This window comes from Musa acuminata, unplaced genomic scaffold (assembly GCF_036884655.1).
Source record: "Musa acuminata AAA Group cultivar baxijiao unplaced genomic scaffold, Cavendish_Baxijiao_AAA HiC_scaffold_1058, whole genome shotgun sequence".
Lineage (NCBI taxonomy): Eukaryota > Viridiplantae > Streptophyta > Magnoliopsida > Zingiberales > Musaceae > Musa > Musa acuminata.
In genome coordinates, this window is record NW_027021272.1 from 3,236 (window position 1) to 22,832 (window position 19,597).

Genomic DNA, 19,597 nt, shown 5'->3' on the forward strand with positions numbered 1-19,597 from the left:
GCATCCACATGGTGTCACAGTAATCGTCATCGAGCTCGTTGGCTTGCTTCAGAGTTGAAGGTGGTGGCAACTGAAACTATTGCTACTGAGTTTCCGTGAACATAATAATTAGCATGAGGATTATTTTTCTTGCACTTGCAAAGGAGAGTGGCCTTCTCACGTATCTGAGATGTGAGCCCTCACTTCATGGAAGAATGAGGATTTCATATCTTCGTGTTGGGGTTATGTTGGGTTACACACACTCGACAATGATAGCTAGCAGCAGCAAGGTGAGCTGGTTCCTAGAGAGAGAGAGAGAGAGAGAAAGAGAGAGAGAGAGAGACTGCTTGTTCAAGGCTGAGATGCTAGCAAGATGGCCTCTCGGGGGCTACACTTGATATGATCAAAGACAATTTGCCTTGCAAATCTATTTGTAATTTTTATTTTTTTTCAAATAATAAATAATAAAGGTGAGATTTCACGTATTAAATATCAATCGTCTCACGTATTTAATTTTACCTTTATCTATGATGGACTATTGTTGTTTTCAACTGTTAATCATCCCTATTTTTGATCAAGTCCCTCGACCTCGTTAAACTTAACGATGGAGTCAATGTCAAAAATTAAAACGAAGGGTGATGGTCAATAGAAACAAAATGATATTAAAAAAAATGACGTTGTACGAATTTTTTTTGAAGTTGGGGTATTATTAAAAAATTTCTCAAACTTAGATATATATATATATATATATATATATATATATATATATATATATATATATATATAACTTTATGATATATGACACTTTCACAATCAAAATTATTTACTATATCTTCATGGTTAATCCTTACTTAACTACTCTATTAGTTGAGTTACCATAAAAATCATGGGTAAGAATTAAAACAGTATGATCCATGCAAATTATGAATCATGATCTCGTTGAGAAATATTATCACAAATTTGTGTAGGTATTTTTTAGAAAATAACTTATTTGATTGTCAATCCTAATATTTACATGAATAATGTTGATTTGATTAAATTTCATTTTATTTCTGCTTTGTTTTGTGTCCACAAAATCATTATATTTTACTCTAAATTTCAGAATTATTATTCTCGGACTTTGTCGGATCATTTCAAGCTGGACCAGTTATTGAACCCGCTTCGGTCCCTTATCGGATCAAATAATATTAGTTAAAAGCAGAGCCTGTTCTCAATCGGATCGGATATTGCAGGTAGCGCACAAACCATATTGCTTGATACACAAGGCCGAGAAGAATCGGAGAGAGCGCCGAACTCCCCATCTTCCCCCGTCGCAAGGGTTTTCCTCCGCCCCCAAATCCGTAGAACCCTTGCTCATCTCGGCAGCCGGCGGAGTTGGTCATCCCGTGGCATGTGCTCCAGTTGGTCCTTACTGGAGGAATTGGGCGATTAGGTTATTGACTTCCGCTATGAGGCCGATCAGGCTTCCGGAGCCGCCGAGTGGCTTGATGGGGATGCCTGAGATCTTCGAAGGCGGAGTTAATGTCATAAGACGGGCAGTGGTGATCGGTAACGGGTCCGCCGGGTCAGAGAATCAGAGTTTGGGCTTGGTTCGCGCGCTTGGGCTGTCGGACAAGTACTCGATACACGTACGATTTTAGTAACTTTTTTTTCTTTGTTTTTAGAGTTGATTTCATGACAAACTTGATGCGTTCTTTTTGTAATTTATGACAATCTTGTGGAAGCAACAGTTGCAATACTAATTACCTCGATCATATGATTTAAGTTCTGGATGTTCTTGTTTTGTGGGCGTGGAATTAAGAGGGGGACGCTTTGGTTGATTGTTGGATATGTCTGTGGTTCTCTGGTGACCGGCTGGTAACATAACTTCAAAGCACTTAGATTGAATTTTTTGCAGTAAAAATATATATTTCTTGTTCTCTTGATGCATAAAACTTTATACTTCTCCAGGAATTACTTGACACTTAAATATAAATGAGATCTAGTTGTTGGAATATCAAGATACGAAACATTAATCGTTTTGGGATCCTTTTTTTTGTCCCCAACTTGTGGAAACTGGTTCTTTTCCTTAATTTGTTGGGAGGAATCTCAAGTGTTGGATCAATGGGAAGATATTCGACTTGAATCTACGATAGTATGCAGATGCATATATGTTTCGGAAAACTCTAAATATGGTCGACAACTTTCTTGGAATTTACTTTTTATATCTTCCTTCTCATGTTTGGTCAGTGACCTTTCTTGTGATTTTTATGGCTGTTTGTCTCTTTTATTTTTGTCAAATCTATAGCGTGTTACAAGACCAAGAGGGGGCATAAATGAGTGGCTTCGGTGGCTGCCTGTCTCTGTCCATAAAGTATTGGATAATCTAATCAGACAGATATTTGGCAATTCAAGATTGGTTATGTCACTTCAAGGGAGGAAGTTAGTCCCTTTTCCTGTTCAGAATGGTGGACATGTTGGCTTATCATCCATTTTAGAAGCTGATGCCAGGAAGATTGCATCCATAGCTCGTGAAACTTTTGAAAAGTAAGGGCATGTTTACCTTTGATGCTATAAATCCACAAGATATGATGAACTTTCTAAGTTATTGTATGTATAATTATTTAGGGTGAAGGTTTCAAATATGTGATGACTTGTAAATTCTTGCATGTATTAACTAGAGCCATCATTCTTATTTCCCTTGCTTTAGATTATATCATAGAACATTGCTTTCATGATAGGTCTCTCTCTCTCTCTCTCTCTCTCTCTCTTTATATATATATATATATATATATATATATATATATAGTTCAGAGATAGTTTTAACTTCTAAATACCAAAGGCAGTAAGAGTTATATGTTCCAGTTGAAACAGCTCTTTCTTTTTTAACAAATCTTCTACGAATTGATGGTCAGTTTTAGGGTACTCTAATTTGCAAATTCTGCCTTCATTTTGTTGATTTCTTAATGTATATCATATGTTATACCATTTCCTTTTGTTAAGAGTTGTTGTAAATTGTGTAGTTAAAGTTGACTGAGAGAGCTTGGATATCAATGAGTATAAGATGGTTTTGTAAAACTAAAAGATGTGGAAAAGGCTCTGAACAGTTCATCGTTAGTCTGAATTTTTTTTTCGTAGTGGGTGGTATGGGAGACCAATCAGCGAACCTTAAGTTTGACTTAGTTTTTGTCGATTAGCATTTTGAATTTGGTTTTTATGCTGAGGACAAAATGAGAATGCAACTGACCATCATCTATCTTTTTAAGTGTGGCATATACTGTATATGGAGAACAATATTAATAATGATTGTCGGAAGCAATGATGCTTGATGCTGTTCCTTCAAATTTTTTTATGTTTGATGCCTTTTGGCCTTGTGACATTTTTTCTGACAGAATTTTAGTTGTTCTGGAAATTATAGCCTACTAGAAGTAGATACTATAAACTAATGGAGATGTCAAGATTCAGGACTGCTAATATATTCATCAAGTGATCTGAGTTTCTTATCCTCTTTACTTTTGTGAAATATGTGGCCATTAGTTTTGTAGCTTTAATTGTTCAAGAGTCTGGTATTGGATTAGTGTGCAAGAAAATATTGTAATGACTGACGGTTCCTTTTCCATCTTTCTTTTATCTGCAGTGCATCACGTTTTAATGCTAGAGTTTGGATTTTTAATTGATAGCATTGTTCCCTTTGCTGTCATATGTTTCTTACTGCAAATAGTTTATAGCTTGCTAGTAAGTAATTGAACTCTATTCACAAGGTTTCCAGTGGTGATTCTTGATTGCAGTACATGTAGTGTAGTAGCCTCTTGGCTTACATTTGATTGGTATTGAGCAGGCTGACTTAAAACTGCTGAAATATATATGATTATGGCCTTTTTCGTCGGACCTGATATAAGCTAAATTATGAATCATACAATTACAGCAATTTTTTTCTTTCAGGGAAGGACCACTCTTGATAGTTGCTTCTGGTCGTGACACAATATCAGTAGCCAGCTCAATAAAACGTTTAGCACCAGAAAGTGTTTTTGTCATTCAGGTCTGAACTTTTACATAGATTAAAAAAATATCAAGAGATCAGTCTATTGTATATTCTGATCCATGCCATCCTTGTTATTTCAGATACAGCATCCAAGGTCACGCCTTGACAGGTTTGATTTAGTGGTGACTCCTCGTCATGATTACTATGCTTTGACTGCCAATGGGCAGCAGGAGATCCCTCGTATTCTTAGATGGTGTATCACTCCAAAAGAACCACCTGGTAGGAATGTGGTATGTTTCTCTGTGGTTATGCGGGGCACCTTTATGCAAGATGGATTTAATACTTGAGCATATATTACACAAAAAAAAAAATCTCTATTTTTTTTCTTGCTTGCTTGGATATTTAGCATTTCATATTTTCAGGTCCTCAGTATAGGAGCACTACATCAGGCTGATTCTGCTGCTCTTCGAATTGCTGCAACTGCCTGGCATGATGAATTAGCCCCTCTTCCGAAGCCATTGCTCGTAGTTAATATTGGAGGGCCTACAAGTAATACCCATTTCATTTGCAGTAGTTTTTTGTTTCTTTTAGTTTGAAAGGTTATTAAGTTTTTTGACTATGCCTTATGCTTGTTTGAGATTCTTAGAGTAGCAACTTGTCAATGACAGGGATCAGATCACTTTCAAATTGCTGTCATAAAGCTTCCTAAAATCTGCATGAAACATCCAAGTATCATTTTCCTTCACGAGGAATAAAGATATCTTGAAGGAGCAATTAACTTGTTGTGTAGCATCTCCTTAACTTGCCTTTCTAGTTCAGCTTTTTGCATAATAGGGATATTAATATGGTCTAACATTCCCCTGATCTTTTCCCAGCTATATCTGGATCCTATGATGATGTTTTCTAGGTAGGGGAAAACTTTTTGACTCTTTAAATAGGTCAGCTAGCTGTTATTTTTGTCCTGCACCGGAAGTAGGCACTTGTGGTTATGATTAATAGGCTGAAACTACTACAAATATATATGAAAATTTTCAAGCATCTTAGGTACTCATGAGTTCTCAGTAGTGATTTCCACCAATTTATACTTGCCAAAAAACCTCTTAATGGAGGCGAAAAGGCAGCTTTTGTTCTACTGGACTGCAAAACTGCTACAGGCTGAATCTTTCCACTACTCATGAATTGCTCGGGACATCTCAAATGCTATGATGGGTTGTTTTAAGCAATAGGAGGGTGGTAGGAAAATGGGCCAGTCTGAAAAGATGTTTGGATACTAAGTTCAGTAATAGGCATCTCCCTTGGATGTAGTTGTATGGACTGTCTTTAAAGATCATCTTCAGGTTTGTGCAAGTCTCACTAAATGCTTTTCACAGTTTCCATAGTATGCATCTTTTGTGAAAGTACACAGCACACACTTTCCATGGCATTTAAGCTTGTCATCATTCCCACCATCATTCCAAAGGTTGTGATAAGTTTCATCATTAAGTCTCTGGGCATTGATGCTGGAAACTTTTCTCCAAAACTGAAACAAGGTGCTGTTTATATTAGTAATAGTAAAACACACATCTTACATTTAGGGGACACACCTAAGACATGCATAAGAATTTTGAGAGTTCCATTTGGTTGGGGGTTCCTCTTCCTCTTGATATTCTTCATCTTTCACATCAATGATGCGTTCATTGTTCCTTGTGTCATCTCGGTTCAGTACCATCAACTTGGTGTGTTACTTGCACCTATGCCCAAGGCCACTTCACATGGTCATAGATACTTGAAAGGTTTATTCTCTTAGCTAATCGTCAGCTGGCTCCGTACTGTTGAGGGATAGTGTAGGTCTTGAAGCTGCTATAGATGCTTGTAGGAAGTAGGTTGAGAAGTAAATGTAATTGAATCTGTAGTCCATGAGAAGGGCTTTGGTAGTGTTGATGGGTAGTGTTGCCCTGATATTGTGTAGTTGCCATTCTAGGCCCACTAACAATAGGCCTATGTTTTTTTGTAGACTGTTGATGGGTAGTGTTGATCCCTCTCTTCTGCCCCCTTGTGTTAAGAAAAGCTTCAAGTGGGACGGGTGCACTGGTGACTGGCACTTTAGTGCATAGATGAGACTTCAAACCACCTATAAATTACCATTCAAATATTCTTGAGGTTTTAAGCGTTGAAAATCTGGCTTGGTACTTCACCAAGGTGCCTTGGCTTCCAAAATCACATTGTTATTTTGATAACGCTTGTACAAAAGCCTTCTTTTGTAGGTGAAAAGATGTTAATGGCACTTCAGAATCATTTGAAGTTCCTACATGGTTGAAGAACTGCTTTTTTTTAAGACCCATCTTGAAGAATGACCACTACTAAACTTTGAAAGTTGAAGTGAGTTTGATGGTGTAGGATATAGCGTAGTTCTATCAGTTATTTAGCAGGGTAATAGCATTGAATTTGTGTAGGAATTGGCCGAGGGTTTTAGCGTTGTCGTTGGACACAATGACATCTTGTTGGCAGGTGTGGACAGAGAAGTCCACTGTCCATCATTTCCTCAGGGATTGTTTTGGGGATGATATTGCTGCATTTGCAGATTCAGAATTAGTTATTGAAGTACAGACCATAATTCCTCTGCTGGTATTTGAGGTCAAGCTCGGGCTCCTTGATTTCTTCCATTTTGTTGGTCCCTCCCTACTATTGTACTGGGGTGGAAAGGTCCAAGGATGCTGTCTTGTTGTTGTTGGTTGCATGGCAAGGTCAGCATTTGAGATGTTGGACATGACAATGCTAGAGTAGGCTTAACATATTCTTGTAGTTACAATGTCATGTGACTAGTGGAATAGTGATTTGTTGTCTTATTCCACAGTCAGGGTTGATGTGATAGGCTGCAAGGTTCTACGAATGTGGTTACTCTTCTTGTTGGATGACCATTCACATGATTGTGGCTAACATCTGGAATGTCTGGTCTTTTTCAAGATCTCGATAGTTTATACTTGATCGCAAGGACTTGGGCTCAAATTCCACCTTTGACATTTACCCATTTCAAAAAAAGACTTTTCATATATCTCCGTAAATAGGAAATTGACGACACCTTACTGGTTGCCTGCTGGCTTGGGCAAAGCTTTCATCTGTATGTTGTGGATCGAAACATGGTGTCATGATGATGTTTTTCTCCACTTTGTCAAGGCAATCACTTAAATAATTCTATGCTGCCACTAAATCATGTTGCTTTGCACCTTCATAAGCATGGTAGCAATCTCTTAATTTGAATTTTTCAAAAATGTATGAGCATCAATGGGGGAAATTCTGACATAGATGTAGGCCGACATAGATCATTTCTACTATCCTCTAATACTAAATTGTAGAGTCTGTTTCCTCTAAGAGAGTAGATAGACAGGCAATAAAGAGAAATAGGGAAGATATAAAGTAAAAATAAAAATAATATTGACACAATGATCCAAACCAATTCTACAATGCCTATTTTCATAAACTTACAGATTATTGTCCCCTTGATCCATACTTGACATCAAGAAAACTAAATATAAAATTGTAATATGCTGTGAGTTGAGAGAATAATAGGTTCAACTGATAAGGTTCCAGATCAATCATCTCCAAAAGTCCAACTTAACTGGTAGTTCTGAAACATGCAATAAAAAATTGTGATGTTCTTGATTTACGGCCCCTATCCTCTTCCACCTTTCTACTGCATTCATCACCTATTGATTCTCATCTGCCACTGAGCTCCCTTTCTCTAGCATGCCTTTGTGCAGTGCCAGATGGCAATCTTTCAACTCCTATTCCACAGGCATTCCTTAAGGTTCTGTTCACTAGACAGGAACAAGGTATATTTGAATTTTGAAATGCTATAATATGTTAATATGATTGTTTTCTGCTCTGTCTTACACTTAATTTTTTCAAACCAATGCCGTATCCAACCACAATATCCTACCAAACGGGTCCATTGTTGACTGTTACAGCTGGGGCACCCAGTACTAGACAGGCTTGCTTTGGTGACACTAGCATCATCTTTATTGTGGCTTCTTAGTAGCTTTGTGGCAAATGTTATATATAGATTTACAGCAGTTGAAATTATGCCTGATATGTTTGCTAGTGTTGCTTTTGCTTTTGTATGCTCCACACAAGACTTCTCTTGTTGTAAATCTTCTTTGGATTTTGGGATTTTGATGCATGTTAAATTTTAAATTGTTTCAGGGAACTGCAAATATGGTTCAGATCTTGCCACACAGTTGGTAGGTTCACTACAAAACGTGCTGGCAAGTTGTGGAAGTGTTAGAATTTCTTTCTCTAGGAGGACTCCTAAAAAGGTTTAGGATTGGATTATTTGTTCTTTCTTCTTCATTTGGCTTGCTCCCCTCTAGAATAAAATCACTAATTAATGTTGACAGGTTTCTGACATTATATTACAAGAGCTAAGTAAACATCCAAAGATATATATTTGGGATGGAGAAGGTAACTTTTGATATATATAATGAGAATCTTTGTACGCATCAAATATGAAGTTTGATTTTTGTATTATCTTCGTTGAAATATCAAGACCCAAATCCACACATGGGGCATCTGGCATGGGCTGACGCATTTGTCATTACTGCGGACTCGATTAGTATGCTCAGTGAGGCTTGCAGCACAGGGTATAAGTCAAAAGTTGCTTCTAATTCATTAAGAATGTGAATTTATAGATTAAGGAGCTGATCTTTACCTTTTTCATGTGAATTGCAGGAAACCAGTTTATGTGATTGGAAGTGAGTGTTGTAAGTGGAAATTCTCAGTGTTTCACAAGACTCTTCGTGAGCGAGGTGTGATTCGACCATTTACAGGATTAGAGGATGTAAGCCCATCTCTGTTTCTTATGATTTAGGGTTTTTTTTTTGGTTCTTCTAGAAGTTTATGTCCATGGTTGATTCGAAGCTCAGTTCTAGAGGAATGCAACATTACTTGATTGGGCTTTTGAAGCCTTTGTTTGAGTTAAGTTGCTTATTAATATGATGTTAATGATAATTTTTTGAGAGATTCACTTATTCACGTAGAGTGAATCCTCTTAACTATTGTCATTACCATTGTCATCATCAGATCTGATACAACATGAAGTCGAAAAAACCATTACCTATAACCTTTTTTCTTTTAACTACATTGTGTTTTTTTCGTTATCTACGCTTCATGTTCTGCAATTAAATCATCAAACATTCTTTGGATTTTCAGATCTCAGATAGCTGGAGCTATCCTCCCCTTAATGATGCTGCCGAAGCTGCTGCTCGGGTTCGTGAATTCCTTGCCGAACGAGGATTGACACTAGGCCGCTAGCTGGTCATATATGAACTGAGTTCACTGATGAGGGATCGTCCATGGTCACAATTGGGACCCACATCCAGTTTATATATTGTTTTTGAGTTTTTCTGTGATTTATAGAATAAAATGATTACGACCCCCGGCTTATGAGGATGTGAATATGGTTTATACCAAGTATATTTTGCTAGTGATCAAATCACCGATGTTGAGTTTGCACAGATAAAGAATTCATTTTCTGTGATTATAATTATATGGATGGACCTGCATACGTGATGGGAAGCAAGAAGATTTTGCGTTGGTTTTATTATTGCAGACAGTTTCTTTTGTTACATCAATGTCCATATCATCTTTCCTCCCTTTAAATTGCAAAGACCTCAATGATGTCCAAATTGTGATGGGAACAAAGCTTATGATTGAGATTGAGCCCACTATCGAGATCAAACAATAGTCAACCTCGGCCATTTGAATCGATAATTTGGTAGCTTAAAAAGTTATTCTTGGGGAATTGGGGGAACCAATCATGAGCTTTATTTGCCAGATTTAGATTACGAGGCTGTTTGTGATCATCATCTTCTTGTTCCTCTTCGACTGTTCTCTTGTACTCACCCACCACCATCCTCCTCACTCTCGCAACTGCACTTCCAAAACACTGATTCAGGCATATTCCTTTGCACTTGTTTTTGAGCTTATAATCCACACATATAAAATTGAAACTAATAGGTATATTCACTTATCCTTTAATAACAACATGTAAGTATAATAAAATTTAACATGCACTTCAATTGAAAGTATCGCAACCATAGTCTTCAGTAAACTTGTTCGAACACTGATAGTAAACTTGTTCGAACACTGATGCAAGTAACTATCAAAACCAAAAAGTCAAGCTCGGCTTCTTCCTTCATCGCCAACTGATGAGGGTAATAATGGCGATAAGACTCGGGTTGATGTCAGCTGCCCCAGATTGATGCCTCGCGCCCCTGTTAACCTGACAGCACTTGATCAACATGGATCGGAACGCTAATCGAGGCACATTAACATCCTGCTCAGGCTCGATCTTTCACGCCACGCCAACGTCGATGTCAGACGTAACCAGGAGTACGATCCTGCTTCCTGCAAGCGGGCACATCAGGCAACGGTAACCTTCACTATAAAAACCCTCGCACTCCGAGAAAATGAGGGGAGGGAGGAGAGAGAGAAAAAGACAACCAACAAACCCTCTGCGAATATTCGCTAACTTAATCGTCGGAGGGGTCGGGCCGAGCTCTCCTGACCCGACCTGTGTGCAAGTGCGTAGACGGAGGTCTCCTGGAGTCGTCCCAAAAAGATCTCCCGTCATTCGGATCCGAATCAAGCCGCGTCGATCCCGAGGCCAGGCTCAAAGTTGTTTGCACCAACGCCAACAAAACCAACGGCATCAACAGACTTGCTTACTTTTATCCTTGATCCTAAAATAACACAATTACAACCACACCTACACAGAAAGGCAGCTCTATACTATTATAACGTCTCATCCAAAGTCAACTCCTTCAAGCTGCTTCCTCCTGGCCACGCTCGACGAATCCCCAACATAGCTCTCTCTCTATCTCATATATACTTGCACATTGTCTTGACGCGGTTTAAAACGTGGGTTTGAAGTATAAATCCCCTCCTTCGATTCTTTCATCTTCTCCAAAAGCCTCCAACACAAAGCCAGCAAGCCGAGAAAGGCACAGAAAAGTGTAAACTACTACAGAGTTGTGATACCCACGTCCCACTGCCACCATCTCAAACGCTTCCTTCGATGCAACTCCAGCCAATACTACTCCTCCAGCCCCCGAATCTGCATCTCACTCCTGGGGCGGGAAAGAGGAGGAGTTCCCCCATGTTCTAACAATCCAATCTTTATTCAGCCAATGTCCGATCCAGCTCCTAAACCCTTTTTGTAATCCCCTTTTTGGCCCATTCCAATCTCCACCAGGTCTCCTCCCATTATACCTGTCGATGACCCAAGTCCTTCCCCTTCCTTCTGATCTCCCTCCATCTGGCGCTGTAACGGCGGCACAATAGAGAGGCGGAGGAGGAGGAGGAGGAGGAGGAGGAGGAGCTAGTCGCTGGCATTGCTCCGGAAGGCACAGCAAGACGGAGGAGGGGAGCAGCGACGAGGGTCTCCACGCGATGGAGATCGGGTGGCCCACCGACGTGCGGCACGTCACCCACGTCACCTTCGACCGGTTTCACGGATTCCTCGGCCTCCCCGTCGAGCTCGAGCCGGAGGTTCCCCGCAGAGCTCCCAGCGCCAGGTCTTCCCACTTCTTCTCTTCCTCCTTATCTGAGACATCGCTACTTATATGCTGCTAAATGCGAGCTTGTAGATGCTTCTTCCATGGCATTAACTACGAATAACGCTAATTCTTCCTTAAAGCACATGAATTTAAGAAGAACAAGGATGTACTCATACGTTTTTGCCCCTTCTTTCAAAGATTCTACCTTCTCATCTGCCAATCATTGCACAGTGCAAACGTGTTCGGCGTTTCTACTAAATCGATGCAGTGTTCCTATGACTCGAGAGGGAACAGTGTTCCCACCATTCTCCTGCTGATGCAGAGACGACTGTATGAGCTCGGGGGTCTTCGGGTACTTCTTCTTCTGGCAACGATGTGAACTTTGTGATGCTTCTTGGTGTCTGAACTCTCATCCTTGTCGTGTTGGAACAGACAGAAGGTGTTTTCAGGATCACTGCGGAGAATAGCCAAGAAGAGTATGTGAGAGAGCAGCTAAACAGTGGAATTTTGCCTGAGAAGATCGATGTGCATTGCCTTGCAGGTTTGATCAAGGTGAAAACTGGAATCTCTTTCTTCTTTCTTGCCATCAATGACAAAAAAGAATGAGAAAAAGATGTTCTAGTGAAATATTTAGCCACTAGTTTACTTGTAACTTTAGCAATTTATTCTTAATTATATATATAATTTAAATTTAGTGCTTGAAGTTGTTCTTCTTTTTTTGTTGCTTGTGTTGAATTGGTCCTTGAATTATAACTTTACTGCAATCAAGTCCTTCCATCAGCCATTGTTATTTGCACTTAATGGAAAGATATATTTTAATCACAATTAACTCTTGTTTTTGCTTCCTTAGCTTTGATTTTATAGAATTCTAGTCTTTAGATTGGTCTGAAAAATATACAAGATTGTTTGAGAAGCACCCAAAGTTGATGGATCATGTAGATAATTTAACCTCTAAACTGTTTTACTCTGTCTTGTTCATAGAAAAATGTAGGTGAAATTGACTACTACTTATCTATTTTAACAACTAAATGTCATACATATTAAAATAATGTCATATATATATAGATATAATTTTAATTATAAATACACCTGCCACACAAATAATATACAGCATGTTATACATAATTTATTTGTTACTGCTAATATACAGTATTGGTGACCTTGTCGAGCATGAAAACCCCTCCTGAAATGGTTGGTGATACCTGATGGTGTAGCTGCCAAGATGGGATCGAGCCCCATCACTTCTCCTACAATAGAATCTATGTCGGGTTTGCCTCCCTAAAAGGTCCATCCGATGTCCAAATTAGTAAATCTTGACATGGATTAGGAGTAGAGGGGAGAACAAATCTAATATGATGCATTGTGTCGGTGTGCTTTGTTTATAGTCGACGCTACCTAAATGCTTACGATTAGGAAAACTAGTCTTCGTATCTAAAAACATTCAGAAAATATTTTTGGTTCAATTCTTATTGATGTGATGGATTTGCCCCGTTATATCTTATTCATTTTTGCCCGGTTCGCAGCCATGTATCAAGCTCTGACCTAAGACGAATATTTTCTTTATTGACATGATAACTAGAATAAAATCTTTATTTAAAGCAAGACTAACTTTACATGGGATCATATGGTCGATTCTAAATAGTTATTTTATTTCATATTTTTATAAATACTTTAGATATTTGCTATATATTTCATACTTGCCGATCTTGTGAGTTCAATATATCGAGAATTCCAACCTTCTTAATGGTGTTTTGTGGCTACTAGTTTTCATTGATTTGTATCCAGTCACTAATGCTCCCTCAAGAAGACATTGTACTGCACATGATGATGTCTAATTCTCCATTCCGATGCTGATGCAGGCATGGTTTAGAGAACTTCCTACAGGGGTGTTGGACTCTCTTCCACCCGAGCAGGTGATGCAGTGCCGCACAGAGGAAGACTGCGCGAAGCTTGCAGGGCTCCTTCCACCAACCGAGGCTGCTCTGCTGGATTGGGCCATCCATTTGATGGCTGATGTTGTCCAAGAAGAGCAGCAAAACAAGATGAATGCATACAATGTTGCTACAGTCTTTGCTCCAAACATGACTCAGGTAATCCATACCAAACCCAATGTCACACACCACTGCCTGTTTTACCAGTGATAGACTTCTAATGCACAGTTGAGCTATTGGCAGATGGCAGATCCCTTGACTGCACTTATGTATGCAGTGCAAGTGATGAACTTCCTCAGGATGCTGATCCTGAAAGCTTTGAAGGAGAGACAGCAATCCACCATTTCAGACAATGAGGCACTGAAGGAGCTTTCTGTTGCTGAAGAAGCTACTGCAGATGAGCCAGCTGCTACTGCTTCTCATGCAGCTCATGTTAATTCTGGTAGCAAGACTGGCAGATCCAGCAATCAAAACCATTGAGTTAAGGATCATTCAGACTTTGTGATGATAGAGTGAGTAGGTTGAGTGTGAATTTACTTTTGAGAAATTTGTCATTCTGATTAGTGCTTCTTCTTTTTGTCTTTCTGATTTCTAAGACTTGTCAATCTTCACTTGTTATTTTTATTCAAGTAAATCTATTAAACCATTTCTTTTTCTTGGACAAGAAAAAAATACAGGGGACAAAAAAATCCAAATGGCAAATGCCAGCTTCTCTCATGCAAGCTTTGGATTGTCCCACATCTTTCTATCCCCTGGAGAAGTGGGACCCAACACATCCATGGCACTCCCTTGGCTCCAATAAAACTAATGGTTGTCCTGCTATGATGCAAGCCCACAAAGATCTCATTGCAAGGGATGAGGCAGATATTAAAGGAGGGATTCTTTCACATATCTATCCTTTCAGGGTTTGGAATTATTATACTTATTCTTAATTATTTTATCACATCATACTTGTGTTAATATTCACCCAGAAAAATCATGTTAATCATTTCTAATGAATAAAATTTATATAAAATAACATTAGTAATATATATGCTAAAATTAAATTTAAAGCAACATTAAAAAAAAGAAGGATTTGAGAGGGGTATTGGTGTAATTTTAGCCACAGGAGAAGATAGTGTGGGATGAAAATATCTGAAGGTGAGAGGGGAGGAGAGAGCGGTGGCTATGGTTGGTGGCGAGCACTGCCAGCGAAGGAGTGGCTCCGACGCTGCCACGTAGGATCCTTTTAATGACCTATTTCGTGTTCCACCTTCCTGACGTGGCCGTCATTTCTCCCATTGACGATCCGCTGCACGACACCAGGGTGGAACGGGCTCTACCATCCAATCGTAGAAGGAGAGTTACATCGGCCGACGTTTCGCTGACATCAGCCTCGTCTATGGGGAGTTTTTGGTTGGTTCAGAATGATGTATGGTGTGTGTGGAATGCCGGATCCGCACTCGCCATGGCCACGAGATATTTCTCACGTCCGTTCGAGTCAGCTTGGCCACGGATTTCCTCCGTTCTCTCCCCCCAGCCCAAATATTACATCGCCTCCTCTTCCTTCCTTCCTTCCTCCTCCTCCTCCTCCTCCTTCTTCTTCTTCTTCTTCTTCTTCTTCTCCCTTCGGCACGATGGAGGCCGGCGCAAGGGGGGACGAAGGGGAGATGACGGGGGTCGCGCCGGGAGACGGCGGAGGACCGGAGAGGGGGAGCACTGCAGCCGCCGGCCCCAGTTCCGAGCGGCAGGTGATCCGGTGGGAGCGGTTCCTGCCCCGGAGATCCCTTCGGGTCCTCCTCGTCGAGCACGACGACTCCACCCGGCACATCGTCGCCGCCCTGCTCCGCAAATGCAGCTACCACGGTATTTCCCCTCTCCTCCCCCCCGATCGGTTGGCTTCGTCGCTTTGTTGGTTGAAATTGGCGGTTGTTGGGTGCAGTTGCGGCCGTCGCGGATGGGCTCAAGGCGTGGGCGGTCTTGAAGTTGAAGTGCTACAAGTTCGATCTTGTGCTCACCGAGGTGGAGATGCCTTCGCTGTCCGGGATTGGGCTCCTCTCCAAGATTATGGCTGCCGAGGAGTGCAAGAACATTCCAGTGATCAGTAAGTCGCCAAACAAACCATGTGTATTTTTGGATTGAATCACCCCAAACTGAAAGTTCCTTGAAAGTTCGCATCAAGCTATGATCTTTTTGTTTATTGCGTCAGCTATTTATCTTTATATGACTTGCTTTGTAGTCATCACTGTATGCCTTACTATATAGTAAAGTTGCCTGATTTGAGAATTGAAAATATTGGTATCGAAGTCAATCGAATCTCAATGTCACCATAGCATGGCTTGGTGGATATTTTTTCCTTAACCTTGTAACTTAGGAGACTCTGAAGCTTAGAGGAGAACTAGTTCTTGTCATGTATATGTTGTCTTCATCTTGACATCACTAGAATGGTGCTTTCTGTTACAGTGATGTCTTCTCAAGATTCCATTGGTGTAGTGCTCAAATGCATGCTAAAGGGTGCTGTAGATTTTCTGGTGAAACCAGTGAGGAAGAATGAGCTACGGAACTTATGGCAGCATGTTTGGAGGAGACATTGTGTAGGTTCATCATACTTTCTTATGATATCAAATGAGTCATAGACTCTGCCAATCGATTTATTTTTGTGAATCATCTGATGACAAATTGCCTAACTATACTCTTGATGTAGTCAAATAATGCTACAAATGCCTCCGACAATAATGCTGCTAGCAATCATGTGAGTGTCAATGCTGGTGATGGATCCAAGACTGGGGAAAACAGTGATGAGGATGATGCTCAGGTATGTGACTTGAAAATTTGATGTTCAATTAACTGATTAAGTGGATAGTGTCTATTAGGAATGGTTGATTGTTCTTGTGAAGTACATTTAAAAAAAATTTGAGTTGTTTAATTTCTTTGGTGTCTCACAATAGTTAATTGATGTTTTATCAGAGTTCTGGCAGTAAGCCAGAGGCTCAGAGCAAAAGTGTGCAAAAGCATATAGAAATTCTTCAATCTGTGGAGGAGAACAGGGAATCTGAACCAAAAGCAGAGCAGCTCAATGATGGTACAATAATAGTGGCAAATCAATTGAAGAACTATAAAGGTCATGAAGCCAGAGGTTGTCAACCATTATTTATTCAACATGTCCTTTTGGGATGATGAGCTTAATAATAATTTCTTATGCTGATTAGGTTTCACATTTTTGCAGATAAGACTTCTGGACCTACAGTCCAAGTAAATCATTCAGTTCAAAGTACTATCTTAGCTGAGCAAAGGGAGGATAAGAATTTTTGGTGTAATAGATCCATATGTAAGGAGCAAAAACAGGAGTGTGTGAGGTTGCAAAAGGATGAGGACTTTGATCCTAAACCATATCATCAGCCTGATGCTACAAATGAATCTTTCCAGAACATGATAGAGTTTATTGAGCCAACAACTAGCAGAAGATGTGTTCCTGCATCTATGGAAAGGGCTGCTTCTATGGAAGATATACCATGTGAAGCTTCAACATGCTCTCATGGAAAATGTATATCTGACTTTGGTTCTTCCCAGCTACTTGAACTTTCCTTGAGAAGACCACAACTTGATGGCTGTGTGAATCTGGAGTTCAAAGAAAAGCATGTACTGAACCATTCTAATGCCTCTGCTTTTTCAAGGTAATCTTCTCAAGAAAACCTCCAGCTTACTTTTAGTTGTAGAGTTCCATTGCTCTTGGTTTTGTTAGTGTTTGCAAATCATAATCTCTCCTTCGTTCTTGATAATGCCATTAAAAAGTTTTACACAGCTGAAATTTCATCTGAATTAATATAATATTTCGTTGTTATCTGCAACGAAGTTTATTAGGACAAGGTTCTGAGTAATATGCCTTGTAGGTACAGTGATAAGAAGATGCAGCATTCTTCTCAAACGCCAGTTTTAACTTCTTTATGCATTGGCACCAAGGAATCTGTTGAAGAAACCCAGCAACGTGCCAACCTATACAATAGCTCTTTTAGTGAAACATGTCATGCCCTATCTTCTAAAGAAATGCTGACATCTGATCGGAGTAAAGCAATTGAAGCTGCCATTTATTTTCAAATTTCTTCTGATAGCAACAAGGAGGATGGTGGCATTTTATCTTCTCATCCGATACATGATGATGCTTCACACCCTCAATATAACTTTTTGTCATTGCCAGTACCTGTTGGAGCAATTCCTTACCAGAGGTTGTCAACCAGATTTGGTGCTACTGTGCAACCACTGTTCTTACATCCAAACAATTCAACTTCCTCAGAGAAAAGAATGGTTCAGGATAGTTCTGTACAATATATTCACCACGAAAGTCAGATTATGAATAATACTCAGCAACTTGAATATCACGGCCATGAAGATTATCATCAATTCAGCTACTCTAGACATCATGCTGAGACAGAATTAGGGGGTCCAGGAGATTCCTCATGCATTCCCTCCGAACAAGCCATTCAAAGTGCCAGCTCTAGCCTAGATATTTACAACGATTGTGGAACAAATGATTGCGACAAAACAACAGAAGCTCCTGCAAGCACCTTTAATGCTATAGAAAGTGGAAATGAGAGTGGTGTCCAGAACTCTGGCAGGAAAGGTTTGGATTGTCATCTTTCTCCCCGAGAAGCTGCATTAATAAAATTCCGTTTAAAAAGAAAAGACCGATGCTTTGAGAAAAAGGTAATTGGTTTACTTTTTGCACTAGCTTTCATTGGTTACTCTGCACACTGGCATATGTTTCTAGCTTGGTTTTACATTGTTCAAACACTGTGGAATTTCAAAGAGAACCATGTTAGTGTTGCATAATCTTATCTAGCATGATAGACATTAATATAACTCATTCTTTATTTCAAAGAAAAAAAATATATCTTACTTAGACAAACATTAATAGTGGACATCATAGTTGTTCTTGATGGAAAATTAGGATTTGGAAGAGCCTAGAAATCTACCTTAGTTGCAATCTTAAGTTGCAAAATAATAATTAACAAATTATGTTGTCAACTTATGATAACAGAATGTGTCAATCATAGTACATTAAATCAACTTTCATCATCGTACTACTGCTCGGTACAAGTGATATATTGGTTATGTTTTTATCTCATGTATCGGTATACTCAGTATAATTCGGTACAACTCGATATGTATCGTATCGATAGTTAATTAATATCTCGGTAGATCGATAAGATGAATTATATTAAACCGACAGTTTTTTATTGTATTCTTTATTAAGCAGTAAAAGTTATTTATCAGCTTCTGTCAGTCTCTTTTGGAAAGCTACAGTTAATACATTGAGAGTGTGTTTGCAGACCAATTCCATTTTCAAATTTGCGTGCAAGTATATATTGTTCTCTTTAATCTAAACACTGGACACAATATACTTGTATTTGAGATATGTGGCACTTCTGTTTCTTACTGTAATTTTGTTTTGACAGGTTAGGTACCAAAGTAGGCAAAAGCTAGCAGAGCAGCGACCAAGAGTGAAAGGGCAATTTGTGCGTCAAAAAGTCATTGACTCGACAACTGCAGCAGAAGCAGAAGACTAACTTGAGCGACTGACAATAACTTTTTCTTGAGTTGTTATGTCCAGTAAAGTGAATTTGAGGTAGGTTTAAGTTAAATTTCTCCTTCTTATTGTACTCCCTTATCTGGCTGCACAGTTCTCAGCTACATTACTAGCCTGTAATCTCTGAAGAACTTTGATCAGAGAATGTTTTCACTGATCTTTACGATAAAAGATGAGAAAACCACCCAGTCATGGCCTCTGAATCGTCACTTGGGATTTCTGAAGTGAACATCGATTTGCACTGCTTCGCGGCAGCTGAATTCAAACTAGTTATATCATCTTGTTGCTCAATCTTATTTCTTCAGCTGCAATAAAGCTCACCTTTGATCCATGGTAACTGTTTCTAACCCAAAATTTTATGTCAGCCTGGTAAGCCTGAGCAAGCTATTTGGATCGTGGATTTCTCTCATCTCTTCTCAAATAACAGTGTTTAACAGTCAGCACATAGTTACCTCATCCACATAGCTACTCTTTTTATGCATCTCAATAAAATAAGATAATATTATTAATTCATATGTTCTCTGACTCAGCCATGTTCTTTAATTATAATTTAAGAGGGATGTGACCTTTTCATCATTTGCAGTGGCAAACTGATCTCCTTCAGATGTTTTCCGATAATTTTCCCAGTATA

General features: G+C 39.3%; 3 protein-coding genes across 5 annotated transcripts; all 3 read left to right on the forward strand.

The window, feature by feature from the left end:
* Positions 1-1,206: 1,206 nt before the first annotated feature.
* On the forward strand, positions 1,207-9,477 carry LOC135665996 (mitochondrial fission protein ELM1-like). The gene is made up of 10 exons (XM_065177478.1): positions 1,207-1,607; positions 2,267-2,505; positions 3,901-3,997; positions 4,081-4,230; positions 4,363-4,489; positions 8,120-8,232; positions 8,314-8,377; positions 8,463-8,556; positions 8,645-8,753; positions 9,125-9,477. The coding sequence occupies exons 1-10, from the start codon at positions 1,428-1,430 to the stop codon at positions 9,224-9,226; spliced, it is 1,275 nt and encodes a 424-aa protein (XP_065033550.1). The 5' UTR covers positions 1,207-1,427; the 3' UTR covers positions 9,227-9,477.
* A 1,354-nt stretch (positions 9,478-10,831) lies between these two features.
* On the forward strand, positions 10,832-14,041 carry LOC135665997 (rho GTPase-activating protein 1-like). The gene is made up of 5 exons (XM_065177479.1): positions 10,832-11,490; positions 11,704-11,824; positions 11,905-12,024; positions 13,332-13,562; positions 13,647-14,041. The coding sequence occupies exons 1-5, from the start codon at positions 11,366-11,368 to the stop codon at positions 13,881-13,883; spliced, it is 834 nt and encodes a 277-aa protein (XP_065033551.1). The 5' UTR covers positions 10,832-11,365; the 3' UTR covers positions 13,884-14,041.
* An 880-nt stretch (positions 14,042-14,921) lies between these two features.
* Positions 14,922-19,154, forward strand: LOC135665998 (two-component response regulator-like APRR3). Of its 3 annotated transcripts, none has more exons than XM_065177480.1 (8): positions 14,922-15,248; positions 15,325-15,486; positions 15,846-15,976; positions 16,087-16,197; positions 16,350-16,518; positions 16,609-17,056; positions 17,273-18,083; positions 18,836-19,154. In XM_065177480.1, the coding sequence occupies exons 1-8, from the start codon at positions 15,020-15,022 to the stop codon at positions 18,944-18,946; spliced, it is 2,172 nt and encodes a 723-aa protein (XP_065033552.1). In that variant the 5' UTR covers positions 14,922-15,019; the 3' UTR covers positions 18,947-19,154. The 3 variants fall into 3 exon arrangements, with proteins under 3 accessions (XP_065033552.1, XP_065033553.1, XP_065033554.1); XM_065177481.1 differs by having other exon boundaries at positions 17,279-18,083; XM_065177482.1 differs by having other exon boundaries at positions 16,350-16,503.
* The last annotated feature ends 443 nt before the right edge of the window (positions 19,155-19,597 follow it).